This window comes from Panthera pardus, unplaced genomic scaffold, assembly GCF_024362965.1.
Source record: "Panthera pardus isolate Hobbes unplaced genomic scaffold, ASM2436296v1 HiC_scaffold_11, whole genome shotgun sequence".
NCBI classification, from domain to species: domain Eukaryota; kingdom Metazoa; phylum Chordata; class Mammalia; order Carnivora; family Felidae; genus Panthera; species Panthera pardus.
Window position 1 is genome coordinate 53,529,012 of NW_026526666.1, and position 25,194 is coordinate 53,554,205.

General features: G+C 37.1%; 1 protein-coding gene across 2 annotated transcripts in view; it reads right to left on the minus strand.

Annotated features, from left to right (window-relative positions):
- Nucleotides 1–25,194, minus strand: part of RAVER2 (ribonucleoprotein, PTB binding 2) — a 97,845-nt gene that overhangs the window by 42,196 nt on the left and 30,455 nt on the right. For both annotated transcript variants that reach the window (XM_019449017.2, XM_019449016.2), the window contains exons 5-6: nt 8,714–8,840; nt 1,117–1,202 (exon numbers count right to left, since the gene is read on the minus strand). In XM_019449017.2, coding sequence (XP_019304562.2) covers nt 1,117–1,202; nt 8,714–8,840 — 213 coding nt within the window. The remainder of the gene's footprint in view (nt 1–1,116; nt 1,203–8,713; nt 8,841–25,194) is intronic.

Sequence of the window (25,194 nt, forward strand, 5' to 3'; positions counted from 1 at the left end):
TGAGGAACTAACTCTTGCACAGAGATCTGAAGGCTGTGGAGAAAGAACTAGGTGAAGTCTGGGGGACTTAGGTGGTATTGAGGTGGGGAGCATTCCAGGTAGAAGCAGCAGCAGGAGCAAAGAACAAGAAGAGAGCAAAGTCCTTCGAGGACCAAAAGCAGGCCATTATTGCTGGGATAGTGATACCCAATGAACAGGAGAGAAAGCAGAGGCCAGCTTGGATAGACCTTCTGGGCAAAATTAAGCATTCTTGTCTTAATTCTAAAATAAAGAGAATATCATCAGTACTCTGAACTCCCCTCTCATGTCACTCTTCACAACTTATTATAATTAACATTTGTTTTCTATATTTGTTGAAATTCTTCAAGAACAAAGGACCATGAATGTTTTTGTTCAACGCTATAGCCTCAATGACCAGCACAGTGTCCAGTACATGTTAGATTCTCAATATGTTGACTAAATGAATGAATAAAGACCCTCTAATGTACAAGGTCCTACGTTAGATTCCAAAAATGAAAAATAAATAAAAGATAAACCTTCTCTTCCAAAGCTCAGTTTAGGACTACTCATTCATTAAGCTACATTAATCATCTATCATACATTAGGTTGGATTTGTAATTAGGCTTCTATATAGACACAGCCTTAAGCAGTACCAGAAATTAATGAGTAGCATTTATCTCCAATATTATGTTTATATACAAATACGTTTTAAAATACTTATCTGAAGAAGGTAAGAAAAATATTTTTATTCTTGTATGAATTATTTTCATATAGGCTAAAATTTAAAAATTAAGAGTTCACATTCATTCATTTTTTTCTTTCTGTGAATACTTTGAGTTAAGACCACATAAGACTTGTTTTTACTACTTATTTCTAGAAAAATATGCCACAAAATACACCTCTCTTCCCTTAATGCCCTATAAACAGAACTATACTGCTTTGATCAGCTTAATTTGATCTGATGTCCTGTGTTTTCATGTAGCCATAGTTATTACTAAGAATTTTTTTTTAGAGATGAAATACTCATTTAACTTCTCAAGAATTTTAAATGTTAAGAGCAAACAAATGAGTCACTCCAAATGTTTGATACTTCAGTACTCAATGCCATTTATATACCTGATGTGCTTTATTCAGATGTAAAAATGCAGGGGAGATGGATGGATTCATCAGATGTGGCAAGCTGTGAGGTGTTCCAAGAACTGCTTTTAAGAAAATAAAATATTTAACTTCATGACATACATGGGATTCAAAAACAAATAAACTCCAAAAAGGGTAAATAAATATAGTTTTTAAAACTTTTAACAAGTTTATTGAAAGGTCAATTATATACTGACCTTGTCACACAAGAAGTAACAAGCTCCCTTCCCCGTGATTCAAAATCAGAATTTGATTTCAAATCCCAACACCTTCTTGTCAAGATAATAAAACACCAACCCTAGGCTTTCTCTTCTCTAGTTCTTCGAGCAACAAAACTAACTCCATGTATTAGAGTAAGTATAATACTAACTGAACCCCTGTCATTTGCTCCATATTTGTGTTAGATTTTTGGGGTATGTTGGCAGGGAGTAGGGTGGGTGGGAAAGCCAAGAACATACAGTCTTTTCCTTTGAAGAGCTTACAATCCATTTAAGAAGAGAATATATGTACATAAAAATATTTATATAATAAAAACAAAAGAAACAATACATAGTTGATAAAAGGAATAAATAGCCACACTTTTTACCAAGTTTGCCTGACGACAAATACCAGAGTATATATTAAAAGAGATGTTTTCAAAATAAATAATATATAGACAGAACCATGAGATAGAAAATATGTGAAGTAATTTCATCTAATTATTACAAAGCAACTAGGAATGGTCAGGCATAGAAAGTGCTTCAAAAATCATTTCATCTTAGGGAGCCTGGCTGGCTCGGTTGGTAGAACTTGTGACTCATGTGGCTCTTGATCTGTGGGTCATGAGTTTAAGCCTGACATTGGATGGAGAGCTTACTTTAAAAAAATAAAGAATTGTGTTGTCTTATTTATAAAAAAAAAAGAAAGGGAAAAAAATAAGTGCCTTAAAAAAAAGCATTTAATCTAGTGATCAAAAATATTTGAAATTCACATATAACATGTCTACTAGTTTATCCCATGTTTTAAAAAGCACAAGTTTTTATTACTTGCTAAACTAGTCCATCTTTGGAAAACTGTTCAAAAGTGTTTTCTTTGGTGGCAACTGGGTAGCTCAGTTGGTTGAGCTTCCAACTTCGGCTCAGGTCATGATCTCATCATCCATGAGTTCGAGCCCTGCTGACAGCTCAGAGCCTGGAGCCTGCTTCCAGATTCTGTGCCTCTTTCTGTCCCTCCCCAACTCATGCGCGCTCACACTTGCTCTCTCTCTCTCTTTCTCTTGCTCCCTCTCTCTCTCAAAAATAAAATTAGAGCAAATTGTTTTCTTTAGAAGGATCCTGTTTCACAACAGGTGGTAGGAAGATTAGGTCATTAGCTGAGTTGTTTATAAAGACAGATTGTTTATTAGGAAAGAGGGATAAAACGGTCATTTCATAACAATAAAGGGGTCATCAGGAGGATACAACAATCTTAAATGTGCCTCAAATAACAAAGCTTCAAAATACAGAAGGCAAAAATTTCTAGAACTAAAAAAGTAGACAAATCCACAATTATGGTTAGAGATTTCAACACCAACTCCTCTCTTTTTTTCAGTTAGTCACTGTATTTTGTTTTAAAACATTAAAAATATTTTTTCACAGCTTTTAATGAAGACAGTATTTCCCAGTTTAAAACAACCACCACCAGAATCAAAACACTCTGGAAATGTCTACAGTCTCACATATAACTGCCTTTATCCTTAACTTCTTCCATTGTGCCCCATCCTCCCCTCAAGAAGTCCTGAACAACACTATCAATCAACAATATGTACAAAGGACTATAATACATCATGACCAAATGAGGTTTACCCTTGTAATAAAAGGTTGGTTTAACATTCAAAAATTAATGTAATTCATTATGCTAGCAGACCAAACAAAAACAAAAAACACATATGATGATCTCAATTAATGGATAAAAGCACTGGATAAATTCTAGCAATTATCACGACAAAATTTCTCTGCAATATAGAAATAGAAGGCAAATTTCTCAGCTTGAAAAAGCAAATCTGTGAAAAAGCTATAGCTAATATGACAGTAAAAGAATGAATGTTCTCTCCTCAAGATCAGAAACAAGGCAAAGATGTGCATTCTTACCAGTTCAATGCACAAATTATGCTGAATTTCTGTATATTGCAATAAAGCAAGAAAAAGAAGTAAAAGTCACACATATTGGAAAGGAAGAAGTGAAAATGTGTTTATTAGTGGATTACATGATTGTGTATATAGAAAATCCTAAGAACAAAACCTACAAGAAATAGTAAGCTAGGTTGCAAGATACAATATATACAAAATCAAGTGTACTTTCATATGCTAGAAATAAGAAATTCGAAATTTAAATTTAAAGGCAATACTATTTAAAATAGTATCAAGAAATGTAAAATACTATGAATAACTGACAAAATATGTGTAATATTTGTACCTTGAAATTTACAAATTATTTCTGAGAAAAATTAATAAGACCTTAATTGAGAAATATACCATATGTATGGCTCAACCTCAACACTGTTGTCAATTCTATCCAAATTAGTATAGATTTAACACAATCCCAATTAAATTACTGACATTTTTTCATGGAAATTGACAGTCTAGTTCCAAAATTTATATATTAATACAAAGGACAGAGAATAGGCAAAACAAAACAAAGGATTTACACTCACTGATTTCAGGGCTTGTTATAAAGCTACATTTATCAAGACAATGCAGTACTGGGATAAAGACAAATGTTTAGATCAATGGAATGGAATGGAGAATCCAGAGATAGAGCCATACACACATACAGAGTGAACTGATCTTTGAAAAAAGGCGTCAAGCAATTCAATGGAAAAGGATAATCTTTTTTAACAAACGATGGTGGAACAATGGTAAAAAATTAACCTGCACCTTTACTTAGCTTCACACCATAAACAAAAATTAACATAAGCCAGAAATCTAAATATAAAAGACAAAATTATAAAATTTCTCAAAGAAAATATATGAGAGCATCTTAATGACCTAAAATTTGGCAAAGATTTTTTTTAAGATTTCTTAAATATGACAAAAGATGTACAAATTTTAACGAAAAACAAATTGGACTTTGCCAAAATAATAAATTTTGCTCTTCAAAGGACACTGTTAAGAAAATAAAGGAAAACTTGCAGAGTGAAAGAAAATATGTGCAAACCCATACATACAACAGTGGACTTGTACCTCTAATAAAGAACACTTACTACTTAATAAGAAAAAGATAACTACTTAATAAGAAAAAGGCATAAAATATTTAAAATGATATAACAAAAAAGATATAAAGAGGACTAATTAACATTTTAAAAGATGTTCAAAATCATTGAAAGGAATAGTCAAAATCACTGTGAGATACCCAATAGAAAGGCTAAAATTAAAGGAGGAACATAACAAGTGTTGGTGAGAATATGAAGCAAACTGGAGCCCTAGATATTGATGAGTGAGAATGCAAAGTGGTTTAACCACAATGGAAAACAGATGGGAGAGTTTCTTATAACTCAAACCTACACCTACCACATGCCCTGGCCATTCCACAACTAGATATTTAGCAGGGAGAAATAAAAGCATAAGTCTGCAGAAAGACTAACACATAAATGTTCGCAGAAATTTTATTTGTAACGATCCCAAACTAGAGATAACCTAAATGTTCATCAACAATTCAATAGATATGCAAACCATGGAATGCAATATGGCTCCATTAAAAAAAAAACAAAACAAACTACTGATACATGAAACATGAATGAGTCTCAAAATAGTAATTTTATTTTATTCCATTTATATAAATTTCAGGGTGATTCCATTTATATAAATTTCTAGAGAAGACAAACTATAGTGACAGAAGTCAAATCAGTAGTTTCCTAGGGATGGAGGAGAGGGAGATTATAAGAAGACAAAATGAAACTTCTGAGAGTTATAAATATGTTCATTATTTTGATTATGGCAATATACATATGGGTGTATACTTATATATAAAAATTATGTACACAATGGTTTTATACATATGTCAACTTATAAATTTTTACAGTCTAAATATGTGTAGATTAATATGCAAATATAACTCAATAAAGCTGTTAAAAATACAATTTAGACTATAAGTAATTGCATACTAGTTAAAATTTAAAAGGGACACACACACATACATATAAAGAAAGAAGTCTAGAATATTTACATTGTATTTTGAAGTTGGTTAAAAGGTCTGGATTGAAGAGAAAAGATCAGTATGGTCAGAGTAACATAATCAAACTGGGTCTGAGAGGAAAATCAAGCTGATGGAAGTGTACAGATTAGACAGAAAAGGCAGAGTAGTTGAGAATTTGTAGAACAGACCATATGTGAGTAACAAGGTATGTATAAGCTGTGGAACAGAGATACAGAGGAAGAAGATTGATCTGTAAATAACTATTTAAGTTCCTTTCATTATAATTAACAGTTGCTTTAGGTGCAGGAGATGAACAAGACATAAATCTTTGTAGTTATGGAACTTACATTCTAGTGGGAGAGGCAAACTAAAAACAGGTAAATAAGTGTGAGTTATTTGAGAAATGAAATGAGAAGGAAGAAGAGCGAGGGTATAAATATAAATATCTATACTACTTAATATAAACATAATTATAATGAATTATAATTCTTAGGTTGCTCAGAGCCCTCTGTGAGGAGCTCAAAATACAGTAAGGGATAGAGTTAGATACAGTAAAGGACAGGGGCGCCTGGTGGCTCAGTCGGTTGAGCGTCCGACTTTGGCTCAGGTCATGATCCTGCAGTCCGTGAGTTCGAGCTCCACGTGAGGCTCTATGCTGACAGCTCAGAGCCTGGAGCCTGCCTCAGATTCTGTGTCTCCCTCACTCTCTGCCCCTCCCCGACTCATGCTCTGTCTCTCAAAAATGAATAAACATTAAAATTTTTTTTAAAAAAGATAAAGGAAATACAGGTGGCATTTACTGATTAACAAGACACTTAGTCTTTCCTAACCACCAAGAAACTGTCATTACATCCTCTAGAAGCTTTGCATGTGTTTATGTTAAGGAGATTTAATCTTCCTCCCTTGCCACTCCACACAAAGGAAGAAAGCAAGCTTGGTGAAATAATTTCTCCATCAGTGTAATATTGAAACATCCTATTTAAAATTGTGAAACTATCCCTAAAATAAGCATAACTTATTTCTTGGCCATACATCAATCTGAGTAGAAAAGCAGAGTAGAGAATATATATTCTCAGATGAAAAGACAAAAACTAATATTGGACAGGAGTTACTAAAGAGAGCCCAGAGTCCAAAGATGTGGACAATACTTTCTAAAAGACCCAAGAGCATGAAATACTTCCCTCAAACACTAATACAATCTTGGACTGCATGAACAGCAACAGAATGATCACAGGAGGGAAATCCCACCACATTCTATGCTGATCAAAACCCATTTACAGGATATGTTCATGTCTGTGTATACCCTATTTCTGGACAAATCAGAAAACCTAGGCTGTTATCTACAAGAGGACAACCAGTTGGGGAGGCCTGAGAGCGTATCTTGGGACATATTACGGAAAGCCAAATACAAAACGGTAGTCTTCAAAGAAGTTAACGAGGTGTAGAAAAAAATACTAGAATTCTTGTTCATATTAACTTTCATCCTTAAATAAAAAATATTAAGTTTTATCATTTCTTAATATACAGGTCGACAAGGGTGCATTTATATAACTGACATATAATTGATACATATACTGTATACACTGGGGCTCTGCTCAAAATTTATTTTACTGATATGGCTGCATATTCAAAAAATAAATAAATTTTAAGAAGACCACTGACCTGGAGAATAGAAGACAGGGAAAACCAAAAATGACTAAGGTCTCATGGTAGCTGTCTTTTCAAATATTATTAGAAGTCTTTTCTTATGGAAGAAGGAATGGATTTATTCTGTGTTTCTTCAGAGGAAGAACTAGAATAAGTGGCTAAAATTATAGGGATTACCATCTAATATTTAAAAAAAACTCTAGTAAATAAATTTGTCTAATTAGGGAATAGGTTGCCTTGGGAAATAATGAGCTTCTCATGCTTTAAGTAATCAAGACGTAAAAAACTATCTCTATACCATTAAAATTGTAGAAGAGATATCTGATTATGTAACAGGTTGAACCAGAAAACTTCTAAAGCTGCTTCTTACACACAAATAATTGATGATTATGGGACATATTTATTACTATGACTATTGTTGTATAATACAAAATTTAACTGGTCTTTGTCCCTGGTTCCTAGAAGGAATACTAGATCCTCACGATTTTCTGAGTGCTACAAGTATCTTTGTTATGCTAATGAGGTGACTCAAGGTGGGCCTTTATGGGGGGACTGCTCTTGCCAGAAACACCAGCTATGTGATTAGGGGGCTGGGGCTTTGGGCCACGTGTTATCAGCAGGACCTCCTGATCTCCAGAGAGAAGAGTGAAACTGGAGATTGAGTTCAATAACAGGTCGTCATTGCTTACATAACAAAACTTCAATAAAAACTCTGAATGCCAAATTTAATTCAGTAGACATCTCTAGCTGGCGAACACAGAGATGTGCTCTGACTCCATGGGAAAAGATCACCAAAGCTCTGCATTCAGGGCCCTCCTAGACCTAGCTCTAAGAGTATTTTCTTTTGGTTGTTTCTGAGTTGTAGCCTTTATAATCAAATGGTAATCATAAGTATAGTGCTTTCCTAAGCCCTATGAACTGTTTCAGTAAATCATCAAACCTGGGGTGGTCATTGGAATCCCTGAATTTGTAGCCAGGGGGTCAGAAGTACAGGTGGCTTGGGGCCCCCCTGAATTGACACCTGGTGCGTAAGGAGAGGCAGACCTGTTGGTGACTAAGCCCTTAACTTCTGGGGTCTGTGCTAACCCTGGGTAGTTAGTGCTAGAACTGAATTGCAGTCCACTAGCTGGTGTTGAAACAACATAACGAGTTCAACCAGTCAGCGTTGAAACAAACATAAAATGTATTTAAACATTTTTATTCTAAACTTTAATGTTGAATATAAAAATTCACTTCATAATGCTAAAGTATACATTTTATGTACATATAGTTGTACATTTCAAAAGGTAGGCTCTTATCAGAGAAGGAATACTAAACAGATATTTAATATATACCAATGTTATAAAGATTTCCATAATGCTTTTGTTATTTTCTACAAAGTAAAACTATTTTTCAACAAAAAAGAGCAAAAAGGAAACATAACTTTAGCATTTTTGAACAAAGTAATTCTGCTAAAAATATTACTTAGAAAAGTATCATATCGTCTGTTGATACAGTCCATAACAATGTAGTGTATTAATTACCTGGTCTTTAAATTCCTGTCATTTAATTATGAGCTAAACTGGTTTTAAAAAGGTAAAAGAAATCGGGAAACATATAAGCAGATTGTATCTACCAAAAACAAGCAAAACATATTATCACCTCAGACCATTAATTAAAATTCATGACAAGTCCTAGAAAAATATTTTTGGACTAATTTAAATGTGTTTTTCATATAAAACAGCACAAACTGACTTCATGCCAACCTTCTATATTTAATCAGTGCCATGGTGCTTACCTGGTTTAACAGCTCGTCCACAAAGCTGGGGTTGTAGAAGGACTTGTAACAGGGCAGGGTTGTTCAAACTTTTCATAATTTGTACAGGATTTGGCTCTGGAAGTAAGCCTTTTTGATTACTGTGCATCTTTAATAAATACAGAAATAGGAAACATTATAACAAGGATAAGTACAAAAGATGAAATTTTAAAGGTTTTCTTTCAGAAATTCTCATTCATCTGATCTTTTAATGATACAGGCAAATTGCTTTCTATGATACTTTTTTTATATATTCTACAATTTCTAATTATAACGTTAAGATATATACTATAAATACTGTACAGCATATACTGAAATCATCATAAAATGTCTCAGTGAAATACAAATCGGCTCTAAGAGGACTAACAATTTAGTAAGATAAAACAAAAACAAAAACAATTTAGGTAGCTAAATCTCTTCATACAAGTAGAAAGATGCCAAGGGTATCTGAATATATTAACAGGGAGATAATCTGTCGACGCAGTATGAATATCTTATACTACAGAAGAGCCTTACTATAATGTTTATCCAAAGCATAATAATGTGGGTTGCCTTACAAATAAATTTTCTTTTAATAAAGGTCTTTATTAAGTTAATCTTCTGATACAAAGCTGAACTGGACTGACACACATGTAATTAGGAGCTTCCTAAAATTCTGAAATTGTGTTCAGTTTTAAAAACCAACCTGATAGATGAGAATACTAACGTACGGTTATAAAAAACTATAAACTTCTAGCCATGAAAAAATGGAGAACTGACAATGCACCTGGAATCCCACTCTAAACCCAGATACTATGAAGACAGAGGGACAGGGTGACAAATCTGAGAATGGGACACAAAACCTGTGAGAAATCCCTGGAGAGATAGAAGGCAGCAGGTCCTAGTGCAGAGGCAGACATCAACAAGGAGCATGAGAGAGCCTGGACCTACAGCCAGTTTGGGGAAGGGCTTTTTACTTGTGCAACTATGTTGCTGCCTCCACACTGCCCTCTAGAGATGAGGACTTTCCCGGCCAGCACAAGAAGGGAAAACAGCAGCATCAATCTAGTAACAGCCACAGGACCAATGAATTAAGGGTTTCTCAAAGGTGCGGGATTGCCTGGTTGAGGTGGGAAAAGGGTTGCAGCCAAGGACAAATAGTAAAGGCAGAGGTACTCTGCTTCGCTCCTCACTGGCCTTCCCTAAACCCCAGCTAAGATGAGTAGGCTTTAGCTCTCCCCTGTCCAGCCTCTACTCCCTCAACCTCTAAACATTCACACACAGGGAAGCTGATATCCTCCCAGGGAAATACGTATTCACAGAACACAACAACTAGACATGTGGAGAGAATGGAGCCCCTTAACTGTAAGAGACACCTGTAAGAGGCAAACCAGAATTAATGGACAGGAAATAAGAATGCTGCATAGTAACAGACATAATAAATATCCTTTAAAAAAAACATTTTTATCAGTAATGTGAATCAAGGAGTAGTAGTTACAAAGAATAACTAATTTGAAATAGTGTGTATGAAAAATATAAATGTTAAAAAAAGAGAAAAACAGCCCTCATTTACCACATACTTGGCATTGTTCTAAGCACTTTACATGGATTGCATCACTTAGTTTTCCAAAACAACTCCACAGAGTTGATATATTATCACCACTCTGTCCACTAGGAAACTGAAGAAACTCATACAGAGCAATACGCTATCCTCTATCCTGTGCTTGAACAGATAGGTTAAACAGAATATGTGTTGCTGAAAAACAAAACAGTGACTGGAAATATCGGTTCAAAGAAAGTTCCCAGAAGATATCAGAAAAGGATAAATGGAAAATGCAAATAAACAAAACAAAACATGGAAATAAGAAATGCAAACAAAACAAAAGAGAATAAGCAAGGCAATGGAAGAGGTTAGAAGTGTCAACCTGTACAAAACAAGAGTCCCTGAAGGAGAAGAAAAAAAGAACAGGGTCTTTGAAGAAATAACAGCTGAGAATTGCTCATCATTAAAGAAAACTTAAAAAGCACAGAATGAAAGGGATTCACAGTGTTCCAGATATGATGTATAAGGAGGAAAACACACCTAGTCACATTTTTAGGTATGAAATTTAAGAATATCAAAGACAAATATGCTAAAAGCTTCCAGTGAGAAACAATGTATTTCCAAAGGGAACAGGAAATGATTATCATCTCCCTCCAAGCATCAACAATGGATTTAAGAAGGCAACAAATTAGTATTTTCAAAGGGCCAAAGGAAGAACTTTGAATATAGATTTTTATAATTTTATATTCATCTAAGCTATTACCTAAATATGTGAAAAGAAATTAAAATACTTCCAACTATACAAATTCTCAAAAGTTTTTATCTACCACATTAATACCATCTCTGAAAATCACATGAGATGCAGTAAATACAAGACATGTTACATGATATGTGCAAATAAACATATGTAAGATCAGAGTTAATTTCAATCTTGCATACAAAACCTAGTACCATGGGGGGAAATATTTAAGGCAACTGTAAAATAAAAATGTAGATACCAACATGGTGGTAGGTGGGATAGGAAGGAGGAAGTAAGATGGAGATAAGAATGAGTTAAGTGGCTCTCCACTGTTATTCAACATAGTATTGGAAGACTTAGCCTTGGCAATCAGACAACACAAAGAAATAAAAGTCATCCAAATCGGCCAGGAGGAGGTCAAACTTTCACTCTTCACAGATGACATACTGTATATAGAAAACCCAAAAGATTCCACCAAAAAACTGCTAGAACTGATCCATGAATACGACAAAGTCACACAATATAAAATCAATGCACAGAAATCAGTTGCATTCGTATACACCAATAATGAAACAACAAAAAGAGAAATCAAGGAACCGATCCCATTGATAATTACACCAAAAACCATAAAATACCTAGGAATAAATCTAACCAAAGAGGTGAAAAATCTATACACTGAAAAATATAGAAAGCTTATGAAAAAAATCGAAGAAGATGCACAAAAAAAAAAGAAAAAGGAAAAATATTCCATGCTCCTGGATAGGAAGAACAAATATTGTTAAAATGTCGATACTACCCAAAGCAATCCCTATCAAAATAACACCAGCATTCTTCACAGAGCTAGAATAAACAATCCTAAAATTTGTATGGAACCATAAAAGACCCCGAATAGCCAAAGCAATCTTGAAAAAGAAAACCAAAACTGGAGGCATCACAATCCCAGACTTTAAGCTGTATTACAAAGCTGTAATCAAGACAGTATGGTAATGGCACAAGAACAGAAACTCAGATCAATGGAACAGAATAGAGAACCCAGAAATGGACCCACAAATGTATGGCCAACTAATCTTTGACAAAGCAGGAAAGAATGTCCAATGGAATAAAGACAGTCTCTTCAGCAAGTGGTGCTGGGAAAACTGGACAGTGACATGCAGAACAATGAACCTGGACCACTTTCTTACAGCACACAAAAATAAACTTAAAACGGATGAAAGACCTAGATGTAAGATAAGAAGCCACCAAAATCCTCAAGGAGAAAACAGGCAGCAACCTCTTTGACCTTGGCCACAGCAACTTCTTACTCAACACATCTCCAGACACAAGGGAACAAAAGCAAAAATGAACTATTGGGGCCTCATCAAAATAAAAAGTTTCTGCACAGTGAAGGAAACAATCAGCAAAACTAAAAGGCAACAGACAGAATGGGAGAAGATATTTGCAAACGACATATCAGATAGAGGGTTAGTATCCAAAACCTATAGAGAACTTATCAAACTCAACACCCAAAAACAATCCAGTGAAGAAATGGGCAAAAGACATGAATAGACACTTCTCCAAAGACGACATCCAGATGGCCAACTGACACATGAAAAAATGCTCAACATCACTCATCATCAGGGAAATACAAATCAAACCACAATGAGATACCACCTCACACCTGTCAGAATGGCTAACATTAACAACTCAGGCAACAACAGATGTTGGCAAGGATGCAGATAAAGAGGATCTCTTTTGCACTTTTAGTGGGAATGCAAACTGGTGCAGCCACTCTGGAAAACAGTATGGAGATTCCTCAAAAAATTAAAAATAGAACTACCCTACAACCCAGCAATTACACCACTAGGTATCTATCCAAGGGATACAGGTGTGCTGTTTCAAAGGGGCACATGCACCCCAATGTTTGCAGCAGCACTATCAACAATAGCCAAAGTATGGAAAGAGCCCAAATGTCCATCGACTGATGAATGGATAAAGAAGATGTGGTATATATATATAATGGAGTATTACTCGGCAATCAAAAAGAATGAAATCTTGCCATTTGCAACTACGTGGATGGAACTGGAGGGTATTATGCTAAGCGAAATTAGTCACAAACAGACAAGTATCATATGACTTCTCTCATATGAGGAATTTAAGATACAAAACAGATGAACATAAGGGAAGGGAAGCAAAAATAATAGAAAAACCAGGAGGGGGACAAAATACAAGAGACTCTTAAATATAAAGAACAAACAGAGGGTTGCTGGAAGGGTTGTGGGAGAGGGGATGGACTAAATGGGTAAGGGGCATTAAGGAATCTACTCCTGAAATTATTGTTGCACCATATGCTAATTTGGATGTAAATTAAAAAATAAATTTTTTTAAAATGCAAAAAAAAAAAGTTAAGTGGGAAGAAAGAGATACTAATAAATCTAGGGATGTAAATAAGTTAGGGACAGTCACCAAGAGGATAAAGATAGAGAATATTACTCTCAAACAAGAGGAAGAAAATTCTTATTCATCCAACAGTAGATGGGAAATGAAAATAAAGGGAAAAAGTATAGGGTGCCTGGGAGGCTCAGTCAGTTAAGCATCCAACTTCGGCTCAGGTTATGACCTCAAGGTTCAGGGTTTCGAGCCCCACATCAGGCTCTGTGCTGACAGCTCAGAGCCTGGAGCCTGTTTCAGATTCTGTCTCCCTCTCTCTCTGCCCCTCCCCTGCTCATGCTCTGTCTCTCTCTCTCTCAAAAAAAAAAAAAACAAAAAAACTAAAAACATTAAAAAAGGGGGGGGGAACGTGATATAAAAGAATAATCATTACTACATATTCAAGCAGTTTAAATATACCAACTAAAGACATACTTTTTTAATTTGATTTTTAAACACATGTTTTTAGAGCAACATGTTAGCTATAAGACACATACCTAAAACAAAATGTAAAGAAAGGTTATTAATAAAGGGATGGCAAATATAAACTAAAAGAAAGCTGAAGTAGCAATTCTAACATCAGAAGAACATATATACTGGTAAAATGATCAATATGACTACAAACAAATGTGTACCTAATTAATAATACCTATACCTATCTATGTATCTATGGAGAAACAACTAACAGAATGAGGAGAAAAAAGAAAACCCAACAATTACACAGATAAATTCTAATACATTTCTCTCAATGACAGATCAAACAGACAAAAAAATAAGATATTGAAGATTTGAGTCATAATAAACTCAAGCTAATATTTATACATACATATATGCATATATAACTTTATAACTCACAAACATAGAGTCTGGATTGTTTCTGAGCACACATGGCTCATTCACAGAAAGTAACCATGTACCATAAATTACAAATCTATGTCAGAAGAATAGTTTTTGAAAATTTGTAAGTGGACATAAAACAAAAACAAAAGCTTTGAGTATAAAAGGAAATAAAATAATTTTAAACATTTATAACCTGAAATTTATGACATTGTTTAGAATTGTGGAATCACTATATTGTATACCTGAAACTAAAATAACACTCTGTGTTATAAAATTATTAAAAACACTGTAAATTATAAAAACTTAAAGCCAAAATAAAATTTATGACACATAGGTATAGCATTAGTTAAAAAGAAACTTGCTTTAAATATATTCATCAGAAAACAACCTAGATTGAAAATAAAGGTGCTAAGTACTAATATCAATAAAGACAGAGGAGAAAGAGTAAACCTGAAAAAGAAAAAAACAAGGATATCATAAAGACAAGGCCAGACACTGTGGAAAACAGTACAGAGGCTCCTCAAAAAAATTAAAAATAGTATTACCATATGATCCAGAAATTTCTCAATTGGATATTTACTCAAAGAATATAAAAACACTAATTTAAAAAGATATAGGCACCCCTATGTTTACTGCAGCATGATTTACAACGGCCAAGATGTGGAAGCAGTCCAAGTGTCCACTGATAGATGAATGGATACAGCAGAGGTGATACACACACACACACACACACACACACACACACACACACACAGAAAATGGAATAGTTCTCAGCCAAAAAAAAGACTGAAATCTTGCCATTTGCAACAACATGGATGGATCTAAGTGAAATAAATCAGAGAAAGGCAAATACCTTATAATTTCATTCACATGTAGAATTTAAGACACAAAACAAAGAGAAAGACAAACTGAGAAACAGACGCTTAACTGTAGAGAACAGATGGTTCCCAGAGGGGAAGTGGGTGGAGGGAGGGGCGAAATAGGTGAAGGGGATTAAGAGTACATTTATCATGATGAGCACTGAGTAATGTACAAAATGACTGAATCACTATACTGTACACCTGACACTAATATAACACTATGCTACCTATACTGGAATTAAAATTTAAAAAGAAGGGCGGAAATATGCAAAAGGTAGAAACAAACACAAGAAAACTGTTTCTCTGAAGAGATATAATGGGGAAATCTTTTGCAACACTGATCAAAGAGAAAAAAAATAAATACACAATGAAAATGAGAACAGTAGGAGTGCCTAAGTGGCTCAATCGGTTAAGTATCTGACTCTTGATTTTTGTCCAGGTTATGATCTCACTGTTCCTGAGATCAAGCCCTGCACTGGGCCCTGTGGTGACAGTGTGGAGCCTGCTTGGGGTTTTCTTTCTTTCTTTCTTTTCTTTCTGTTCTCTCTCTCTCTCTCTCTCTTTCTCTTTCACTCTCCTTCCCTCTTTGTCCGTCCCTAGCTCATGTGCTCTTCTGTCTCTCAAAATACATAAATAAAATTTTAAAAAATGAGAACAGACAAAATAAATTTTAAAAATATTATAAATGACTATGTGCCAATAAATTTGAAAAATTAACCAAAATGGATGATGAATCGGTGGAATATAATCAAATGCCAAATACGGCATAGAGACAAAAATAAGAGTAAAATGTCTAAACATCTATAGGAGAAACTTAAATGGTAACCAATGATTTTCCTCTGTATGAGTTTCCAGGACTAGGTCTACATGATTTCATGGACAAGATTTCTCTAATTTTCAAAGAATGGGCAAGCCCTATTTTATATGAATTGATCCATGAAGTAGCAAGAAAAGGGGAGCAGGTGACAGGTCGGAGGGAAGATGGCGACGTAGGAGGATGCTGGGCTCACCTCGCGTCCTGCTGATCACTTAGATTCCACCTACACCTGCCTAAATAACCCAGAAAACCGCCAGAGGATTAGCAGAACGGAGTCTCCAGAGCCAAGCACAGACGAGAGGCCCACGGAAGAGGGTAGGAAGGGCGGCAAGGCGGTGCGAGCTCCACGGACTGGCGGGAGGGAGCCAGGGCGGAGGGGCGGCTCACCGGCCAAGCAGAGCCCCCGAGTCTGGCAGGCAAAAGTGGAGGGGCCTGACGGACTGTGTTCCAACAGCAAGCGCGACTTAGCGTCCGGGAGGTCATAAGTTAACAGCTCTGCTCAGAAAGCGGGAAGGCTGGAGGACAAAGGGAGGGAGAGTTGCTGAGCCCCCGGACGGGACGGCAGAGCTCAGCTTGGCAGGGAACAAAGGCGCTGGCCAGCGCCATCTCCCCCGCCCATCCCCCAGCCAAAATCCCAAAGAGAACCAGTTCCTGCCAGGGAACTTGCTCGCTCCGCGCAAACATCCAACTCTGTGCTTCTGCGGAGCCAAACCTCCGGCAGCGGATCTGACTCCCTCCCGCTGCCACAGGGCCCCTCCTGAAGTGGATCACCTAAGGAGAACGAGCTAAGCCTGCCCCCTCCTGCCCCCGTGCACCTTGCCTACCCACCCCAGCTAATACACAAGATCCCCAGCACCACAAGCCTGGCAGAGTGCAAGTAGCCCAGACGGGCCACACCACCCCACAGTGAATCCCGCCCCTAGGAGAGGGGAAGAGAAGGCACACACCAGTCTGACTGTGGCCCCAGCGGTGGGCTGGGGGCAGACATCAGGTCGGACTGCGGCCCCGCCCACCAACTCCAGTTATACACCACAGCACAGGGGAAGTGCCCTGGAGGTCCTCACCACTCCAGGGACTATCCAAAATAACGAAACGGAAGAATTCCCCTCAGAAGAATCTCCAGGAAATAACAACAGCTAATGAACTGATCAAAAAGGATTTAAATAATATAACAAAGTGAATTTAGGATAATAGTCATAAAATTAATCGCTGGGCTTGAAAACAGTATAGAGGACAGCAGAGAATCTCTTGCCACAAAGATCGAGGGACTAAGGAACAGTCACGAGGAGCTGAAAAACGCTTTAAACGAAATGCAAAACAAAATGGAAACGACGACAGCTCGGATTGAAGAGGCAGAGGAGAGAATAGGTGAACTAGAAGATAAAGCTATGGAAAAAGAGGAAGCTGAGAGAAAGAGAGATAAAAAAATCCAGGAGTATGAGGGAAAAATTAGAGAACTAAGTGATACACTAAAAAGAAATAATATACGCATAATTGGTATCCCAGAGGAGGAAGAGAGAGGGAAAGGTGCTGAAGGGGTACTTGAACAAATTATAGCTGAGAACTTCCCTGAACTGGGGAAGGAAAAAGGCATTGAAATCCAAGAGGCACAGAGAACTCCCTTCAGACGTAACTTGAATCGATCTTCTACATGACATATCATAGTGAAACTGGCAAAATACAAGGATAAAGAGAAAATTCTGAAAGCAGCAAGGGATAAACGTGCCCTCACATATAAAGGGAGACCTATAAGACTCCTGACTGATCTCTCTTTTGAAACTTGGCAGGCCAGAAAGGCTTGGCACGATATCTTCAGTGTGCTAAACAGAAAAAATATGCAGCCGAGAATCCTTTATCCAGCAAGTCTGTCATTTAGAATAGAAGGAGAGATAAAGGTCTTCCCAAACAAACAAAAACTGAAGGAATTTGTCACCACTAAACCAGCCCTACAAGAGATCCTAAGGGGGATCCTGTGAGACAAAGTACCAGAGACATCACTACAAGCATAAAACATACAGACATCACAATGACTCTAAACCCATATCTTTCTATAATAACATTGAATGTAAATGGATTAAATGCGCCAACCAAAAGACATCGGGTATCAGAATGGATAAAAAAACAAGACCCATCTATTTGCTGTCTACAAGAGACTCATTTTAGATCTGAGGACACCTTTAGATTGAGAGTGAGGGGATGGAGAACTATTTATCATGCTACTGGAAGCCAAAAGAAAGCTGGAGTAGCCATACTTATATCAGACAAACTAGACTTTAAATTAAAGGCTGTAACAAGAGATGAAGAAGGGCATTATATAATAATTACAGGGTCTATCCATCAGGAAGAGCTAACAATTATAAATGTCTATGCGCCGAATACCGGAGCCCCCAAATATATAAAACAATTACTCATAAACATAAGCAACCTTATTGATAAGAATGTGGTAGTTGCAGGGGACTTTAACACCCCACTTACAGAAATGGATAGATCATCTAGACACACAGTCAATAAAGAAACAAGGGCCCTGAATGATACATTGGATCAGATGGACTTGACAGATATATTTAGAACTCTGCATCCCAAAGCAACAGAATATACTTTCTTCTCTAGTGCACATGGAACATTCTCCAAGATAGATCATATACTGGGTCACAAAACAGCCCTTCATAAGTTTACAAGAATTGAAATCATACCATGCATACTTTCAGACCACAATGCTATGAAGCTTGAAATCAACCACAGGAAAAAGTCTGGAAAACCTCCAAAAGCATGGAGGTTAAAGAACACCCTACTAAAGAATGAGTGGGTCAACCAGGCAATTAGAGAAGAAATTTAAAAATATATGGAAACAAATGAAAATGAAAATACAACAATCCAAATGCTTTGGGACGCAGCGAAGGCAGTCCTGAGAGGAAAATACATTGCAATCCAGGCCTATCTCAAGAAACAAGAAAAATCCCAAATACAAAACCTAACAGCACACCTAAAGGAAATAGAAGCAGAACAGCAAAGGCAGCCTAAACCCAGCAGAAGAAGAGAAATCATAAAGATCAGAGCAGAAATAAACAATATAGAATCTAAAAAAACTGTAGAGCAGATCAACGAAACCAAGAGTTGGTTTTTTGAAAAAATAAACAAAATTGACAAACCTCTAGCCAGGCTTCTCAAAAAGAAAAGGGAGATGACCCAAATAGATAAAATCATGAATGAAAATGGAATGATTACAACCAATCCCTCAGAGATACAAACAATTATCAGGGAATACTATGAAAACTTATATGCCAACAAATTGGACAACCTGGAAGAAATGGACAAATTCCTAAACACCCACTCTTCCAAAACTCAATCAGGAGGAAATAGAAAGCTTGAACAGACCCATAACCAGCGAAGAAATTGAATCGGTTATCAAAAATCTCCCAACAAATAAGAGTCCAGGACCAGATGGCTTCCCAAGGGAGTTCTACCAGACGTTTAAAGCAGAGATAACACCTATCCTTCTCAAGCTATTCCAAGAAATAGAAAGGGAAGGAAAACTTCCAGACTCATTCTATGAAGCCAGTATTACTTTGATTCCTAAACCAGACAGAGACCCTGTAAAAAAAGAGAACTACAGGCCAATATCCCTGATGAATATGGAGGCAAAAATTCTCAATAAGATACTAGCAAATCGAATTCAACAGCATATAAAAAGAATTATTCACCATGATCAAGTGGGATTCATTCCTGGGATGCAGGGCTGGTTCAACATTCGCAAATCGATCAACGTGATACATCACATTAACAAAAAAAAAAGAGAAGAACCATATGATCCTGTCAATCGATGCAGAAAAGGCCTTTGACAAAATCCAGCACCCTTTCTTAATAAAAACCCTTGAGAAAGTCGGGATAGAAGGAACATACTTAAAGATCATAAAAGCCATTTATGAAAAGCCCACAGCTAACATCATCCTCAACGGGGAAAAACTGAGAGCTTTTTCCCTGAGATCAGGAACATGACAGGGATGCCCACTCTCACTGCTATTGTTTAACATAGTGCTGGAAGTTCTAGCATCAGCAATCAGACAACAAAAGGAAATCAAAGGCATCCAAATTGGCAAAGAGGAAGTCAAGCTTTCGCTTTTTGCAGATGACATGATATTATACATGGAAAATCCGAGAGACTCCACCAAAAGTCTGCTAGAACTGATACATGAATTCAGCAAAGTTGCAGGATACAAAATCAATGTACAGAAATCAGTTGCATTCTTATACACTAACAATGAAGCAACAGAAAGACAAATAAAGAAACTGATCCCATTCACAATTGCACCAAGAAGCATAAAATACCTAGGAATAAATCTAACCAAAGATGTAAAAGATCTGTATGCTGAAAACTATAGAAAGCTTATGAAGGTAATTGAAGAAGATTTAAAGAAATGGAAAGACATTCCCTGCTCATGGATTGGAAGAATAAATATTGTCAAAATGTCAATACTACTCAAAGCTATCTACACATTCAATGCAATCCCAATCAAAACTGCACCAGCATTCTTCTCGAAACTAGAACAAGCAATCCTAAAATTCATATGGAACCACAAAAGGCCCCGAATAGCCAAAGTAATTTTGAAGAAGAAGACCAAAGCAGGAGGCATCACAATCCCAGACTTTAGCCTCTACTACAAAGCTGTCATCATCAAGACAGCATGGTATTGGCATAAAAACAGACACATAGACCAATGGAATAGAATAGAAACTCCAGAACTAGACCCACAAACGTATGGCCAACTCATCTTTGACAAAGCAGGAAAGAACATCCAATGGAAAAAAGACAGTCTCTTTAACAAATGGTGCTGGGAGAACTGGACAGCAACATGCAGAAGGTTGAAACTAGACCACTTTCTCACACCATTCACAAAAATAAACTCAAAATGGATAAAGGACCTGAATGTGAGACAGGAAACCATCAAAACCTTAGAGGAGAAAGCAGGAAAAGACCTCTCTGACCTCAGCCGTAGCAATCTCTTACTCGGCACATCCCCAAAGGCAAGGGAATTAAAAGCAAAAGTGAATTACTGGGACCTTATGAAGATAAAAAGCTTCTGCACAGCAAAGGAAACAACCAACAAAACTAAAAGGCAACCAACGGAATGGGAAAAGATATTTGCAAATGACATATCGGACAAAGGGCCAGTATCCAAAATCTATAAAGAGCTCACCAAACTCCACACCCGAAAAACAAATAACCCAGTGAAGAAATGGGCAGAAAACATGAATAGACACTTCTCTAAAGAAGACATCCGGATAGCCAACAGGCACATGAAAAGATGTTCAACGTCGCTCCTTATCAGGGAAATACAAATCAAAACCACACTCAGATATCACCTCACGCCAGTCAGAGTGGCCAAAATGAAGAAATCAGGAGACTATAGATGCTGGAGAGGATGTGGAGAAACAGGAACCCTCTTGCACTGTTGGTGGGAATGCAAATTGGTGCAGCCGCTCTGGAGAGCAGTGTGGAGGTTCCTCAGAAAATTAAAAATAGACCTACCCTATGACCCAGCAATAGCACTGCTAGGAATTGACCCAAGGGATACAGGAGTACTGATGCATAGGGGAACTTGTACCCCAATGTTTATAGTAGCACTCTCAACAATAGCCAAATTATGGAAAGAGCCTAAATGTCCATCAACTGATGAATGGATAAAGAAATTGTGGTTTATATACACAATGGAGTACTACGTGGCAATAAGAAAAAATGAAATATGGCCTTTTGTAGCAACGTGGATGGAACTGGAGAGTGTGATGCTAAGTGAAATAAGCCATACAGAGAAGGACAGATACCATATGGTTTCACTCTTAATGTGGATCCTGAGAAACGTAACAGAAACCCATGGGGGAGGGGAAGGAAAAAAAAAAAAAAAGAGGTTAGAGTGGGAGAGAGCCAAAGCATAAGTGACTGTTAAAAACTGAGAACAAACTGAGGGTTGATGGGGGGTGGGAGGGAGGGTAGGGTGGGTGATGGGTATTGAGGAGGGCACCTTTTGGGATGAGCACTGGGTGTTGTATGGAAACCAATTTGACAGTAAATTTCATATATTAAAAAATAAATAAATAAATAAATAAATAAACATTAAAAAATAAAAAAATAAAAAAAAAGGGGGAGCAGGAGAAAAAACAGTTAAATCAGTTAATGAGGTATTTCCCTTGATTCCAAAATAAATGATGGTACAAAAAATTTTAAGCATTTTTCACTTATGAGGACACGTACACATATGCACAATAAAATATCTAATCAAATCACACAATGCATTGGAAAAAATATTATCAATTACAGTTTATAATGCAAGGATGGTTTAACATGAGAAAATCAGTGTGATTCAGCACATTAAAGAATTTAGGGAGAAATCACAGGATTATCTCAAGTTGCAGAAATGCTCTGATAAATTTTAGTACCTATTTATGACTTTTTAAAATTTTTACTAATTTTTTTTTTAATGTTTATTTATTTTTGGGGTGGGGGGGGAAGGGCAGGGAGAGGGAGACACAGAATCTGAAACAGGCTCCAGGCTCTGAGCTGTCAGCACAGAGCCTGACTCAGAGCTCGAACTCATGGACTGTGAGATCGCGACCTGAGCTAAAGTCGGATGCTTAACTGACTGTACCCAGGCGCCCCATGATTTTCTTTTTTAATCTCAGAAAATTTGATAAAGTATATGTACCAGGAACCTGTAGAAAGCATCAATGCAAATGCATTACTTATAAGATCAAGAAACATTTAAGATTTCTCATTATCACTGATATCTGATCATGAAGGGCGCTGCATGCCATGCAAAGGAATCTGAATTTATGCAGACATTAAAGAATATTAAGTAAGTAAATGACATAATCTGATTTGAGGATGGAAAAGATCACTCCTGAGGTCCTGTGGAAGATGGATTACAGTGGTGACCACACAGAGGGCTATTCTTAACACCAAGGTGAGAAAAGATGAGATCCTGAGCAAAGTAACAAAGATGTTGACAAGTCTCAAGGATTTAAGAAATGTTGGGACATACAACTGAAAGGATTTACTAATATTTTTGACATCTGGATTTGGGCAGCAGGTGAGGGAAACCAATCATGATTAACTGAGTTTTTGGTTCAGATCATTTTAGTTTGGGTGAACTTGTGCCACATACCGAACACAGAATTATACATGTATGTCACATATTTATAGTGGCATCAAGCCACCTAGGTGTTTGTTTTTCTCTAAGGGAACACAGTGTCCTGGTGCAAGTAGGTGACTGGATGGATTCAGAGTTGTAACCTCAGCAAATCCAATCCCACATTATAGAACACAGAAAAACAAGTTCCAGAGAAAAGATAGTTTTCTTTTGAAAATGTTGAAATTTAACTACTTATATGAAGGAAGAATGTTTAATAATCATTTGGAAATGCATATTTACTGCTGAGGGCAAACTGGTTCAAAAATATAAGCTTGTAAGTCATTACTGATAGGCAATAACTGGGGCTATTGGAATATATAAGAAGAGGTGAAAAAGCCAAAGGCAGAAGTCTGATACCAGCCCTTAGGGAAAAAGAAGAAACGGCACGAATAGTTAGGCAGAAAAAGAATAGTGGGTAGAATTCAAGATGGTGGAGGAGACTTTTAAAGACGCCAAGCAATAAAATGCTGAATAGTGCCTACTCAACTTCAATACTAAGAAATCTCTATTAATCTAAATGGGAACAGATTCACTTGAATAGCTGAGGTAGAAACCACAGTATATCAGGCTGAGGCTGAATGGGAAATGAAGAAATGGGAATAAAGCAAGTAGGGGCTAATTGTTCAAGAGGCTCCAGTTGTGAAGGAAGAGCAATATAAAAGCCAATTTCTATTTTTTTAAATATGAAATTTATTGTTGGGGCACCTGGGTGGCTCAGTCGGTTGAGCGACTGACTTTGGCTCAGGTCACGATCTCACAGTTTGTGAGTTCGAGCCCCGCATCAGGCTCTGTGCTGACAGTTCAGAGCCTGGAGCCTGCTTCGGATTCTGTGTCTCCCTCTTTCTCTGCCCCTCCCCCACTCGTGTTCTGTCTCTGTCTCAGAAATAAACATAAAAAATTTTTCTTTTAAATACGAAATTTATTGTCCAATTGGTTTCCATACAACACCCAGTGCTCATCCCAACAGGTGCCCTCCTCATTGCCCATCACCCACCCACCCCCACCCCCCATTGACCCTCAGTTTATTCTCAGTTTTTTGTTTTTTTTTTAAATTTTTTTTTTTCCAACGTTTTTTATTTACTTTTGGGACAGAGAGAGACAGAGCATGAACGGGGGAGGGGCAGAGAGAGAGGGAGACACAGAATCGGAAACAGGCTCCAGGCTCCGAGCCATCAGTCCAGAGCCTGACGCGGGGCTCGAACTCACGGACCGCAAGATTGTGACCTGGCTGAAGTCGGACGCTTAACCGACTGCGCCACCCAGGCGCCCCTATTCTCAGTTTTTAAGAGTCTCTTATGGTTTGGCTCTCTCCCTCTCGAACTTTTTTTTTCCTTCTCCTCCCCCCATGGTCTTCTGTTAAGTTTCTCAGGATCCACATTAAGAGTGAAAACATATGGTATCTGTCTTTCTCTGTATGATTTATCTCACTTAGCATAGCACTCTCCAGTTCCATCCACGTTGCTACAAAAGGCCTTATTTCATTCTTTCTCATTGCCAAGTAGTATTCCATTGTGTATATAAACTACAATTTCTTTCTCCATTCATCAGTTGATGGACATTTAGGCTCTTTCCATAATTTGGCTATTGTTGAGAGTGCTGCTATAAACATTGGGGTACAAGTGCCCCTATGCCTCAGCACTCCTGTATCCCTTGGGTCAATTCCTAGCAGTGCTATTGCTGGGTCATAGGGTAGATCTATTTTTAATTTTTTGAGGAACCTCCACACTGTTTTCCAGAGCAGCTGCACCAGTTTGCATTCCCACCAGCAGTGCAAGAGGGTTCCTGTTTCTCCACATCCTCTCCAGCATCTATAGTCTCCTGATTTGTTCATTTTAGCCACTCTGACTTAAAAGCCAATTTCTAGAAAGAATTTTTAAAGGAAAGGATCTGAGCATGTTTATGAGAAGATGGGATGGAGCTAGCAGAGCAACCAACGAAAAAACGTTGAAAGGTAAGGATCACGATCCTTGAAGATGGGAGACACAGTCATGAGCCGCAGTGTTGGCTGGACGAGGTACAACTCTTCCTCCAAGAGAGCAGGGATCTTTGTCCATGGATGAAGCATGACCATCTGATACAAAGGACAAAGGCAGAA